The following is a 15,205-nucleotide window of genomic DNA, read 5'->3' on the forward strand; positions in this document are numbered from 1 at the left end:
TAAATAATTTGTTATTTTCCTGGTTGTTACCCCTTTATTCCCAAAACTTTACATATTATTCCCCTATACTTACACGTAAGTACTTTATAGGTACACTGTAATTACCGAAAGTTACACTGTACTTTCATTTTAATTACGCAGTACTTTCCGGGCTGTAATCTAAAGCGTTACCAAAATAACATCTGAATATCGTCAAGTGATTGTTGAAGGTACAGTAACTCTCTCATCAGACTCATTACAATCTCATGTTCTCAAAGATCTTAATTCTCTGTGAAGTTTTTTTTTTTTTTTTTGAGTGTGTGTGTGTGTGTGTGTGTGTGTGTGTGTGTGTGTGTGTGTGTGTGTGTGTGTGTGTGTGTTTTGTTCTTCAGGTGTGGAGCAGTTCTGCTGGTTTAATCAGGCAATTCCGTGTTACGCTGCTCTCGGAGACAAACTCAGTCTGGTGATGGTGAACATTAAAGAATATGACCTGAAGATACAAAAGATAAAGTACAACACTCGAGATGATTCAGTTTGTAATATAAAGAATGACAGGATAAGAAAGGTTGAATGTGATCTCTTCAATAACAGACATGATGAAGTGTCAGTCAGTAATGGGATTCTGATAATAAACACTGTGATCAGAGCAGATTCAGGGACTTACAGATTACAAGTCTTTAAATCAAACGGCTCAGTGACATCTGCATATCTTCAAGTGACTGTTGAAGGTACAGTAACTCTCTCTCATCAGACTCATTACAATCTCATTTTCTCGAAGATCTCGATTGTCTGTGAAGGTTTTTATTCATGTTACACACAGTAAACACACTACATACTCCAGTAATAGTGAGAGTAGTGTGGAAGTATGGCATTCTGCTGTACACTGTAAAATGTAATTAGTTGACCTTACTTAAAAAAAGTATGCAAACTCGTTGCCTCAAATAAATTAAGCAAAGTAATCTTAAGATTAGTGAGTTAGAAAAGCTTGTTTATTTTAAGTGTGCAGTACTAAATCAAGTAGTACCACTTTTATGTTCATGTAACTTAATAGCCATACCTTAGTGTTAAAGGAGAACTCCGGTCAATTTTAACATTGAGTTCATTTTTTTGTAAATTTGGAGTGCTGTCAATACAGAGAACAACGACAAAAATCGGTGTTGCCTACACCATGTTATCCTCTTTTTAAAATTTGCACCCTGTTGACTTCAATGGGGCAAGTTTTAAACCTGCTTTTAGCCTCTTAACATCCTTGATGTGTCATTACAAGTGCCCAGCCAATGTGAGTGATTCCTTCAGAGTGAACATCTGACTGCTGTAGATGTGAAAGATATGAATAAAAATGAAGTTAATTCAGCCAGTGCACATACCTGTATTTACATCCTGTTTTCGGTCGAAGTCTATAGTAATCGATTGTCGAGTTCTCGCGCATAGGTTTAGTTACCTATGATCACGCGCGTGAACTCCACAATGTTAAAATTGACCGGAGTTCTCCTTTAACTTAGTTTTTTCATTTTGTGTGGATTGCTTGATATAAATTTAACCCCACTTAGAATTACTAAATACCTTCAACTTAACACTTTTAGTTCTGCTCACTCATTTTTCATTCTGGGTGCAACCAATCAAAACTCATTCATGGCTCCCATCATGCATTGCTGCATGAATAAATAATGAGCTTATGATCAGGGGTGATCTGTTTGTCACCATTGTTGAGATTCATACGCTAATTCTTGATGTCTGTGTGTGCCTACATAAAAAAATAAAAATAAAAAAATTGAAGTTTTTTTATTATTTATTTGATTATTTGGATTTCATTGAAATGGCTAAAAATATTATGCTGTACCAGGACAGTGCTGCTATAATTAATAAAGTAAACCTAACTCAGAAATTGGACTCTATATGAGTTCAGTGAATCAGGTCAAATGATTGTGAAATAACGATTATGTTAAAACACAACCATCACCATCAGATCATCTTTTCTATTTGTTTATCTGGCTGTTGTAACTCAGGTACAGCAGCCAAACAAAATGTTAAATTAATGATATAAGGGTCAAGAGCCCAACTAAAACAAACACTAATCACCACAATGGTGGCTTAAAATTACGGTTTTCACCTTCAGCCAATAGTAGCTATTGAAGGGCGAGTCTTGGCGTGGCCATATATCGCCGTCTAGCGTAGAGAGGACTGATCTACGCATGACCACAGGTCATAAAACTTACTTTTTCTAAATGAATCCAGCTCAAGTAGACTGAGCTGGTAAGATTTATCAACCTCAAAGTACAAGTAACTTACTAAAAGCGAGTGTTAATAGCAGGTTGAAAAAAAATTATTAAGGTCAATTTACTATTTTTAATTAAATACCATGTTTGCATTTACAGTGTAATCTACAAATCAGTGTTATTTAGTTTTTTATATAGTTTACAGTTTTACTATTTTGTATTAGCTTATAATAATAATTAATCATTTTAGTGCTTCAGCTTTTTTTCAGTTTAGTGCCAATGCAACATTTAATTTTTTTTTTTTTTTTCAACTAATATTTATATTTTATTTTATTTTCATTTCAATTAACCCCTTACTTTACGCCAGAACTAGAGTGGAAGCCAGTGATTATCATGCATAAAGTTATAAATTTGGATATTTTTCTTATAAAAACGCATGGCTTTGCTTCAGAAGGCCTTTTGAGCCGTATGGATCACTGTTATGATGGATGGAGGGTTTTTTGGGCATCAAAATCTCAGGTACCATTCACTGCCATTATAGAGCTGGGAAGAGCCAGGAATTATGTTTATATAACTCAGATTTTGGGTGAACTAACTCCTTAACAGGCTAACTGCTATGTTCACTGATTGATTGATTGATTGATTGATTGATTGATTGATTGATTGATTGATTGACAGATTGATGTGTCTGTGTTGTGTTCAGGGTCAGTGTTGTGTTCAGAGAGTTCATCATCTGTAGTGCATGTGCTGGTCTGGTGTTTTCAGATGATGGTTCTGTTGGGTCTGTTAGGAGGTTTTCACATCTACATGAGACTCACGTCAGGTCAGACACATTTATCATCATCACTATGGATTTGACATGCAAATATTAAGAGTGTGAATATGATGAGAATCTGTTGTTTTTAGGAAAGAAACAGGAAGATCAAAACGTGCGAATGAGAAGATTTAGAGAAGGACATGAAGAAACAGCAGAAGATTGAAGATCTCAGCAGCAGATCCCGTCACATCTATGAGAAATCATTTTACACATCTGGAGTCATGTGGTCTTTTACTGTAGTCTGTTGGCTTTGGCTGATTTCTTTTACAGCGTCTGTTTAGATGTTTTAGCTTTAGATTACTTTAATAACATGTTTAGCCACATGCATTTTTCTTCACAAGATCTTTGTCATAATAGAATATTGCTAAACACATCGTTCTTTAAAGATTGTAAATAAGATGTGTTGAATTTAAGATGAACTTTGGTATTGAGTTCAGTGGCGGCCCGAGCCTTTTGGGGGCCCTAAGCAGAATTTGATTTGGGGGCCCCCTCCCGTCACCTGTGCTTTACGATTATTGACACAAATGTCACGCTATAGTGTTACATTATAAATTAATACAATGAGGTTATGTATTAATTCAAAATAAATAGGCTACTTAATAAAAAATAGATACTTAAAAAAGTTTTAACTTTTTCTTTACTCTTTTACTAACACTTTGAAACTTCTGAAAACAAACTGTAAAACATATCACAAAACATATTAAATTATTTGCAAAATATCCACCAACGTTTTGCAACACTTTGCAGTTTGAATGATGTCTTGTATGAACATGACGGAGTATGTTTTTATGTTTCCTCGATCGCGCCCGCGCCTCACACACACACACACACACACACACACACACACACACACACACAACATAGCCTATTCCAGCATTGCAATCTTGACATCGCAGCCTGTTCATTATAACCGTAATAAAATATAATAATAAAATAGTCAACCTAACATATAAAAATTACACTGCTCTTTTAAAATAGTCAGTAGTAGCCTACAGTTCGTACAATTCAGCGTAAGCACCGCTCCACTGTGATGTTTCCAAGCACATTTTTGCGCGTGTGAAGAGGATGATTTTTTCCATCAATATTGGAATGTGAGTGAAGTACAAAGAAGCCTATAATAAAGAATAGTTTAGCATCCAAATACATCGTGAATGTTGAAACATTTTGATTCTAATGACGAGAGCGATACGTGAGCCCAACGCCTACTTTCACTTTCGCTTTAAATTATTTCGTTTTGGCTTGTTTATAGTTATTTTTTTATTCTTGTTCTGTTCTGAATATCATTAAATTTAAAGGATAAATCATTGATTTAAATGTCAATCATGTGAGGCAAATCAAATTTGTGTGGCATGGCTTAACATTACCGTGACTTTGCGCACGAATTGTCCATGCACGCGAGGTGCGCGTGACTCAAACACTGGCAGACACAGCAGCAGTTGTAGTAGGCAGGTATATTGATCATGAAATCAGAATTTTCTTGTCTTGAATTATTCGTTCATTCACTCATTTATGTCACTTGTTTAAGTTAATTAATATGTAGTAAAAAAAAAATAAAAATAAAAAACTCGATTGGGGCCACCAGGGGGCCCCAAGCAGCCGCTTAGTTCGCTTATGCCTCGGGCCGGCCCTGATTGAGTTAAATGAAAATAAAATGCTTTGAAATTAAACTATTTCCAGTCAAACGCCACATGTTTTTATTTATTAAAAGGGGACAAATCATGAAAATCTGACTTTTTCCGTGTTTATAATCAGGTCCCGGTGTTTCTACCAACCCAGAAAACGTGAAAAGTGAAACCCAGTAACTGTGTTTTGGTGAGCCTTTCTCTGCAAGCATGTCAAAAAATAATCCAATAAGATTTCACTCTCCTTCTGATGTATGAAGATGATCTTATTATAATATTAATCTGCACGTTTACACACACCAGCCGACATTTGGTTTCACAAGAGACAACAGAGCCCAGTTCTAACGCAATGGCAAAAGATCCAGCAAAGCCTGAAACTGTTCTGTGGTTGAGCACAGACGAGCACTGAACACTATTGACCAGAACATGTCACCGCTGTCTTATAAAGACCTCAGGAACTGTGTCAACATGTGTAAAAGTTAAACATGATGATGAGATGATCAATGTAACTACACAACAACTACAGAAATGTCTCCACTAACATTCAGAAACGTTGTTGTTAAACTGTTGTTGTGAGTTGATTTTTCCCCGCGGGTTAAAGGTTTGACATATTGCATAAATTTGTGCAATTTCTGCAAGTTTGTCAATATGATTCAGCAGGTCTTTCCCCGTCCACACTTCAGGTCTACGTGGCGGCCATAGCTGCCTTCCACGCGCCGTTAAGCGAGGGACCATTGGCGAGACACCAGTAAGTTCATTACTCTAAAGGTGGCTTTTTTGCTGGCTATTACTGTTTGGAGTTCGCTCCTGAGAGAGCTAAAGCCTTTCTCCACCCTAGACTCATGTGTCACGGTCTGTTGTTCTCCAGGCCTTCCATCCTCCACCACATGTGTCAGCGGATCTACTGAAGATCAAGCGTAGCGTCAGTTCTGGCAGGTCACGTTAGTCAAGCTCTCATCAGTGACTCTCAGCTGATCCACGTCTACCATTAGGAATACGACCCCTATCACTGTATTCATATATAAGCTCCTTCAGTATTATCAGCAGGATTCGCGTTGATCAGGAGCTAATTACCCTCCTCCCTCCCCAGCTCCTCTCGTCAGTCAGGATTTGGCATTCTGATTCCCCCTGAATCAGACTAAAATTCTCTAATTATGTTGTACATTAAAATTAATGATATCTGCAATACATTCATGTTGGTTCTGTTCTGTTAACCCTAAGAGGGGTTATTACTGCTCTCCTGCTCTTATCCATGCTAGGCCTCATGGATGTGCAGGGAGTTCTTGCCCAGAACAGAACCATACCGCTACTCCAAACTGTATGCTAATGTAACGTTTAAATGAAGACAGATGATGCAAATGCAAGAAATCAGGTTTATTGAATGAACACGTAGAAAGAGATATAAGGCACACAGTAGCGCAGGATGGCAGATGGGCAACCCGGATCCCGTGGTGTGAAAAAGTGAGATGATATCCTTGATGAGACAAGCTGACGGGAATACAACACGAGTCCGCAGAGTGAAGAGACGAGACAGGATCCTTGGAAGACGACAGGCAGAACGAACTCGACATGAACACCAAACCGGGAAATCAGGAACACCAACGAAGACCACACTGCACAGGGGAAAATCCCACAACGATCTGACAAACACAAGACGAAAGACAATGAGCTTAAATAGAGATCGCTGATCAGAATCAGCTGGCGCTGATGACAATCAGCGGCTGATCAGTGACCACACACAACGCACACACAACACACACACAGCGCGAGAAAGAGTCAGTGAATTCATGAACTGTGACAGCTAACCGTCAATCATATTTGACGATAGTGGTCCTGACAGAACTACACCTTGTGTGCCTCATGGAGGAAGTCTGACCAGCTGTTAGTGAGCTTTGGGTCTCCCAAGAGAAGCATCAAAGCAGACCATCAGCAAATGGATTGTCGAGGCGATCTCTACCGCGTATGAGGTGCACGTTACGCCTTCGCCTCTGCTGGTCACGGCACACCCTACGAGGAGCGTTGCATCCTAGAAAGCTCTATTGTCTGGACCTTTCTTCCACACCGGGCTCTCAAGTACTCTTGTCCTGAGTCGTGATCAGAGCGGTTTCACACCAGGGAACGTGTGAAAAGGTCAAGTTTCCACTGTTGATTCAAACTTGGGTTCACGAGTTCACACTTACAAATAAGTCGGATAGATTAAATTGGTAAACGTATTTGGCATGCTGTCCGGGGAGAGGGCTCTGATCGTGTTAATTGGCCCGAACACAGAGTATAGAAAGCCCACAGCAGGACAGAAAAGACATGTATGTTATTTTTGTACCTTGTGCTTGTACTTCTCCTTTTCTCTCAGAAAGTGCGCAGTAGTCTTTATATACGGCAGGGTTTCTCAAACTCGGTCCTGGAGGGCCACTGTCCAGCACAGTTTAGCTCCAACCCTGATCAAACACACCAGAAACATCTTCTCTCTTCTGCTGGATTACTGGCTCTTCTGGACTCTAGAAATGATGCTCATCTTTGGACTGATGCTGATGCTGAAAACTGCTGCATGTGAGTCCACTTTCAGCTCAAACTCTCTGATGATGAAGCTCTGACATGAAAACACTGTAATATTACTTTAAGAGTTTTTCCATAAACTGCAGGATCTAGTAATTGAGTCTTAAGTGTTTAAAGCCTGGTTTCACAGGTTTAGATTAAGCCAGGATTAGGCTTTAGTTCAGATAGGGCGTTTAAGTAACTTTTATAAACATGCCTTAGAAAAAAACACACATTACTGGTGTGCATCTCCAGACAGAACAATGGCACTGACATATTTAAGACATTTTAGTGCAAGTTGCTCTCAGTTAAAACAGCTCAAACATGCATTTGGTTTTCTGCTGCTTCCCCTCTCTCTCTCTCTCTCTCTCTCTCTCTCTCTCTCTCTTGTTTGTGTAATATTTTAATTTATGATAATGTGTGTGTGTGTGTGTGTGTGTGTGTGTGTGTGTGTGTGTTTTGTTCTTCAGGTGTGGAGCGGTTCTGCTGGTTTAGTCAGGCAATTCCCTGTTACGCTGCTCTCGGAGTCAAACTCAATGTGATGATGGTGAACATTAGAGAATATGACCTGAAGATACAAAAGAGAATAAGCAACACATCAGAGGATTCAGTTTGTAAAATAAAGAATGACAGGATAAATAAGAAAGAATGTGATCTCTTTAATAACAGACATGATGAAGTGTCAGTCAATAATGGGATTCTGATAATAAACACTGTGATCAGAGCAGATTCAGGGACTTACAGTGCAGAACTCTATCACTCAGATGTCAAAATAACATCTGCAGATCTTCAAGTGACTGTTGAAGGTACAGTAACTCTCTCATCAAACTCATTACAATCTCATGTTCTCAAAGATCTCGATTCTCTGTGAAGGTTTTTATTCCTGTAACACACAGTAAACACAAAGATAGTCAAAGTAGTCACTACAAACAAAGTTAAGTTTTACTGATACTTCATTCAATTTGTAATGTCGCCAAGTTAGATAAATGCTTTTATATATTGCAGAACAGAATGCAGAAAAAGAGAAACATTATCTTAAAATCGTTTCGCCACCTGAGGTTATAACTATAGCTCCTGTAGGAAACTTTTTCTTCTTCAAAGCAAGACCAGGAGACGTAGGGATCACGTTCAAACAGAAGTTATTCTTTATTGAGCGTGGCTGCAATTCGTCCAACATTCTAACTAACGTAACTTTACATGGTTTCTTTATAGGCATTTCAGTGGGCTGTCCTTTAAGGTGCTGAACTTACACACAGCCTTTAGGGATGACTACATCTAAAGACAATAGAGGCAATTACCCCAACTGAGATAATGGTACCCCCCAAATTGTATAAACAACACATGGTCACGAGAACTAAGACTTTGTAACATTCACACATAGTTCAACTCTTAGTAGGAAGATCAAAGACTAACAAAACCCCTTCAATGGAAACTGTTAAATCTAATCTGTAAATGGATGCCCTCATGTTCACCTTGAATGCCCAATACAGTATAGTTCACCTTAGTTTTTTAATGTGATGTTATGTAAGGAAGTAGGATCAGCAGATCTAAAACATATTCTTAAATTTGTAATCCTACACTCCCATACAAGGACGCAATAATAGCAAGATAACGTTAGCTTCGCGTTTCCCAGTGAGCATAAGCAACGGCTGTTACGGCGTCTAGTGAGATCCCCAGTACACAGTCTCGAGCGCCTTCCCCTGAATACTAATGATGCATACTCTTCCTAGTATGCATCATTGGCGCTCTGATTACCTTCCACCTGTCAGCAATTTACTCTGAGTTCAAGCCTATATCTAGCTTGTCATCTCGGTGTCCGTTGCGAAGTATTGTCTCACTCCCGTGTTACATGTCTGAGCTTCTTTTGAAAAAACCCTGTTACTTTGATATACTGAACCTTTGCTTGAACTAACCTCTCTGATTGTGTGCAGCCCGCCTTGTGAAACTCTGCCTGTGACCTGACTCTGATACTCGCCGCCTGCCTCGAACTCGGTCTGTCTCTGACTCTGATACTCGCCGCCAGCCCTGAACTTCTGCCTGTCTCTGACCTGCATGCTTGCTGCCAGCCCCGAACTCACGCCTGGTTTACATCGACTCAGCCTGCTGATTTACTACTGTTTTGAGTTCCTTTACTACTACTTTTACGTTATTAATAAATTGTTGCACATGGATCTGTCTCCGCCTTCTGAGTCACAACAACGGCGGCATCATAAACAAATTTAGTCAAAGTTGCCAACAGCCTATAAATGATTCAAATTCATAACAAACCGTGGGTGAAAACAATCATTCACACAAATTGTCGCCCTACTGTGAATTTGCTTGATCATTTACAATAGAGATTGATCGCTAGCTGCTAGAAACATATGTTGTATTCACCAAAGTTAACGCTGACTGCATAGTTCTAGCTAATTACATCCTTGTGTTGGTTTGGCGAACATGAATGTCAGTTTAGAAAGAAAAATGGATTTACCTGTCCAGCAAGAACAGAGCAACTGAATGTCGGATTGAAAGCCCTTCTGCCGGCGGAGTTCTCGCCACCTTTCGAAGGTTTTTCCGATGTAAATTCGATACTTTGTGCGTTTCTTATCCTTGTCCCTCTTCTTTGCAATTTGTTCATCGGAAGTCGTCTCTTTGGTCGTGTGTCGGCCATAATTCAAACTTTCCTCTTCATGCTTCTCTCTCCTCCACACCCCCTTCATGTGTACGCGCACTAACCCCCCCAAACCCCACCCTCAAATACTGCTTGTCGGTGATTGGCTGGAACACTGTTTGTTGTGTTTTGTGGTGCGGGTGAGCCCAGTTTGTTTTTGTTGCCATTTGTGGAGCCTGGGGTGTCCAGAGAGACCGCGTTTTTTTACAGTGTGTTCAGGGGACAGGCAGCTAGCGGATAGTGAGGAGATGTTTGCTGTATGTGACTAAAAATGTTAAATTGTAAACTTCAGCATATTCCTCCAAGTTTTTCAGAAAATCTAATGGATCTTGTTTGGCAGGATCAAATTTACCAATATTCTTGATCACAGTTTCTAGTTCAGTTGGATTAAATCCTCGGACTATGGAAGAGGTCATTGGTTCTTCCCTTCCTTCACTAGCACGCATAGTCGTAGTAGCATGAACTGCTGCCATGGGAAATCTGATTCTACAGTCAGAGTATTGTCTACTGAATGACTTAGAATCTTTTTCCCAAACCTCAGCCCTGTCTTCTTGCAAATCTGGCATTTCTGGAACTGGGTTACACAATGTGACACCTAGCAATGTCTTACTAGGTTTTTTTCTCAGTTGTGCCATTCTTTATCATAAACTGACAAGCCGCCTTCGCTTCATCCAAATTGTTCAGTAGCACCTCAATGCAGTCCACAAGATCCAGGGGGCGGGGTTGGATCCACATCTAAGGGGTGGAGATTGGTAGGTTTAGGGGTGGGTTTAGGGATCAGGGGGTGGAGATGAGTAGGTTTAGGGGTGGGTTTAGGGATCAGGGGGTGGAGATTGGTAGGTTTAGGGGTGGGTTTAGGGATCAGGGGGTGGAGATGAGTAGGTTTAGGGGTGGGTTTAGGGATCAGGGGGTGGAGATTGGTAGGTTTAGGGGTGGGTTTAGGGATCAGGGGGTGGAGATTGGTAGGTTTAGGGGTGGGTATAGGGATCAGGGGGTGGAGATGGGTAGGTTTAGGGTATATGTAAGGTGGGAGGAGTTGGATCTGGATCCAACTCCTCCCCCTGGATTTCGTGTTCTGCAGTGAGGACCATCTCAAATTGTTGGACAATGTTTCCACAGATGATCTAATCATACTATTGTTAGTTCTAAGAAGTGCCATCTCATTCTGCATCTTGACCTTTTCTTCTTTCCATATGGTTTCACTAGCCAGGTAATTTTTTTTATAAATTACCCCAACAATGAGTCGCTCATTTTCAGCATCTAACTCATCTACTCTCCTCCTAGTTACTTTGTATGAAGCAAAAGGTGCTTGAAGCGAATTAGCAATTTTCCCATTTATGTTCTTAGGCATTTTGGGATCATTTTCAAACTTAGAGATAACCCACTTGTACAGTTTATCAACAATATTCTCTATTACGTCAAACATTCCCTGAGAACTGTGTTTAGCGATATATTTAACAATCATTTCTTCCATTTTCAAAAGTCTTATCAAGCTTTAAAATATCTCGTGATCTAATAGTTATTCACAAAGTCTGATTTAAATGACTACACGTTATCTAGTTCCTTTAAGATATCCGTTAGTCTAATTATTCACAGCTCCAGTACTTCGGACACAAATTATCAAAATAGCCACACTATCGTGTTCACGTGCATTGGTTAAGTACCTATGATCACGCGCGAGAACTCGACAATCGATTACTATGGACTTCGACCGAAAACAGGATGTAAATACAGGTATTTGCGCTGGCTTAAATAACATCATTTTTAGTCATATCTTTCACATCTACTGCAGTCAGATTCACCCGTCTTCACTCTGAAGGAATCACTCACATTGGCTGTGCATTGTAATGACACATCAAGGATGTTAAGAGGCTAAAAGCAGGTTTAAATATTGCCCCATTGAAGTCAACAGGGTGCAAATTTTAAAAAGAGTATAACACAGTGTAGGCAACACCGATTTTTGTCGTTGTTCTCTGTATTGACAGCACTCCAAATGTACAAAAAAATGAGCTCAATGTTAAAATTGACCGAAGTTCTCCTTTAAGAGCTTTAAAAACAAACAACAGAATTTTAAACAATTTAAACTGAATAAAACTGAAGTTTTTTTAAACTGAATTCTAAAATGGATCGGGAGCCAACGAAGCGAAGCTAAAATTGGGGTGACATGATCGTGTTTCTTTGTCCCGGTCAGCAGCCTTGCAGCTGCATTGAGCACCATCTGGAGGCGTGCAAGCGATGATTGAGGAAGGCCCAAATACAATGAATTACAGTAGTCCAAGCGTGAGGTAATAGAAGCATGAATGACCTTCTCTGAGTCTTGGAATGACAAAAATTATTTAAGTTAGGAAATTAAACGCAATTGATAAAAACTATTCTTTACAACAGAATTAATTTGTTTGGATAAACATAATTCTGAGTCAAGAATGACACCAAGGTTCCTGACCTGAGAGGAAACTGAGGGGAAATGGTTACCCAACTCCTTAATGAGAGTATTCCTCAGTTTTGGAGAGCCAAAGACAATAATTTCTGATTTGTCCTCATTAAGTTGGAGAAAGTTAATTGATAAGCATTCCTTAATGTCCCGGATTAAATCCATCAAGGTCTGAATGGAATCGCCAGCTTTCAACGGCAGATACAGCTGTGTATCATCGGCATAAAAATCGATTAAAACTTTGTGCTTCTTAATAATATTCCCCAGCGGACGCATATATAAGTTAAAAAGAAGCGGACCCAGAATAGAGCCCTGAGGTACTCCACTAATAATAGGAGCAGAAGATGAAGAGAACTTGCCTATCTCCACAGAAAAAACACCCGTCTTTTCAAACTTGGGTAAAAGTTGTTAGAAGACGTGCAAATCGTGACAGATGTTTTCTTTATTAGACGGTTTGTTCATCTACTCATCATCAAAGACATTTTACTTGCGGTCGATGCTCAGTGATGCTCATTTTGAGTCCTGCAGTTATAAAAGCAACAAACAGGTGATGAATTAACATACATAATGTCTACATGAAAATGTAAAATTGCAGAAGCATTGGTCATAGAAAGCCCACAGCAGGACAGAAAATAAACTTAGATGTTATTTTTGTGTCCTTGTGCAAGACCTTCAACCAAGTTTTCCAGTAAATGATGTGAACTTCCTTTTCTCTCAGAAAGTGCGCAGTAGTCTTTATATACGGTGAGCACAGACGAGTGTCAGCGGCTCTTCTAGCGATCGTGTGACTGAAGAAACATCTTCTCTCTTCTGCTGGATTACTGGCTCTTCTGGACTCTAGAAATGATGCTCATCTTTGGACTGATGCTGATGCTGAAAACTGCTGCATGTGAGTCCACTTTCAGCTCAAACTCTCTGATGATGAAGCTCTGACATGAAAACACTGTAATATTACTGTAAGAGTTTTCCATAAACTGCAGGATCTAGTAATTGAGTCTGTTTTAAGTGTTTAAAGCCTGGTTTCACAGACAGGGCTTAGATCAAGCCAGGATTAGGCTTTAGTTCAGATAGGGCGTTTAAGTAACTTTTATAAACGTGCCTTAGAAAAAAAAAAAAAACACACATTACTGGTGTGCATCTCCAGACAGAACATGGGCACTGACATATTTAAGACATTTTAGTGCAAGTTGCTTTCAGTCAAAACAGATCAAACATGCATTCTGTTATGGTTTGTGGAGAGATGAACCCAATCGCAGACAGTATGCAATAAACACAGATTTATTCAGACAAAACAGGAAAAAGAAAACCCACAATGGGGCAAAAACAAAGACTAACTACACTAGACTAAGACTTGACAGATAACTAGACAAATAACTAACAACAGCAACAATATCAGGACTTTACAAGACAGAGTTCTTCACAAGGTACTCGCGGGAAGTTTTACACACAGGTAATGTATCACAGGATACACACACACTGAGAATCACAATGAACTGGCACAAGACAGCAAACACAAGGGGATTAAATAGAGATACTAATGATACAACAGATGACACAGGTAAAGCAATAATGACAAAACGAGGATAACAAGGGGGCGGGGCAAGAGAACGAGACAACACAAGCTCATGGCACAAACAAAAGGCCATGTGCTTGCACACAAAACATGGGTCTGTCATGATCCTGCCTCAAGAATTAAAGAACGACAAGGACTAGATGGCAGAATCATGACAGTTTTCTGCTGCCTCCTCTCGCTCTCTCTCTCTCTCTCTCTCTGTCTCTCTCTCTCTCTCTCTCTTTTTCTCACTCTACTCTGTTATTCTCTCTTTCGCTAATGTTCTTAGAGTATCTTAGTGTACTCCTCAAAGTTACAATATTAGTTTTTAGAAAATATACACACTTAAAACCTCATGGAAAACTGATCAAAATTTTATCTCAAGGATCCTATAAAATTCTACAAATGTTTGTGTAATATTTTAATTTATGATAATGTGTGTGTGTGTGTGTGTGTGTGTGTGTGTGTGTGTTTTGTTCTTCAGGTGTGGAGCGGTTCTGCTGGTTTAATCAGGCTGGTCCCTGTTACGTTGCTCTCGGAGACAAACTCAATGTGATAATGGTGAACACTAGAGAATATGACCTGAAGATACAAAAGAGAATAAGAAGCACACCAGAGGATCCAGTTTGTAAAATAAAGAATGACAGGATAAGAAAGGCTGAATGTGATCTCTTTAATAACAGACATGATGAAGTGTCAGTCAATAATGGGATTCTGATGATAAACACTGTGATCAGAGCAGATTCAGGGAATTACAGATTAGAAGTCTATCACCCAAACGTCAAAATAACACCTGCAGATCTTCAAGTGATTGTTGAAGGTACAGTAACTCTCTCATCAGACTCATTACAATCTCATGTTCTCAAAGATCTCGATTCTCTATGAAGGGTTTTTTTTGTGTGTGTGTTTTTGTGTGTGTGTGTGTGTGTGTGTGTGTGTGTGTGTGTGTGTGTGTGTGTGTGTGTGTGTTTTGTTCTTCAGGTGTGGAGCGGTTCTGCTGCTTTAATCAGGAAGGTCCCTGTTACGCTGCTCTCGGAGAAAAACTCAGTGTGATGATGACGATGAACACTAGAGAATATGACCTGAAGATGCGAAAGAGAAAAAGCAACACACCAGAGGATCCAGTTTGTAAAATAAAGAATAACAGTATATATAAGGATGAATGTGATCTCTTTAATAACAGACATGATGAAGTGTCAGTCAATTATGGGATTCTGATAATAAACACTGTGATCAGAGCAGATTCAGGGAATTACAGATTACAAGCCAATTACTCAGACGGCTCAGTGACATCTGATTATCTTCAAGTGATTATTGAAGGTACAGTAACTCTCTCATCAGACTCATTACAATCTCATGTTCTCAAAGATCTCGATTCTCTGTGAAGGTTTTTATTCCTGTAACAC

The 15,205-nt window shown here is 39.5% G+C and overlaps 1 protein-coding gene across 1 annotated transcript in view; it reads left to right on the plus strand.

Moving 5' to 3' along the window:
- LOC311094871 (uncharacterized protein) overlaps positions 1–14,720 on the plus strand; it is a 30,996-nt gene extending 16,276 nt beyond the window's left edge. Inside the window, exon 3 of the mRNA XM_084133066.1 lies at positions 14,284–14,720. Coding sequence (XP_083989192.1) covers positions 14,284–14,684 — 401 coding nt within the window. The 3' untranslated portion in view covers positions 14,685–14,720. The remainder of the gene's footprint in view (positions 1–14,283) is intronic.
- Positions 14,721–15,205: the final 485 nt, after the last annotated feature.

The sequence above is a fragment of the Abramis brama genome (genome assembly GCF_963993115.1).
Source record: "Abramis brama genome assembly, chromosome: 13".
Lineage (NCBI taxonomy): Eukaryota > Metazoa > Chordata > Actinopteri > Cypriniformes > Leuciscidae > Abramis > Abramis brama.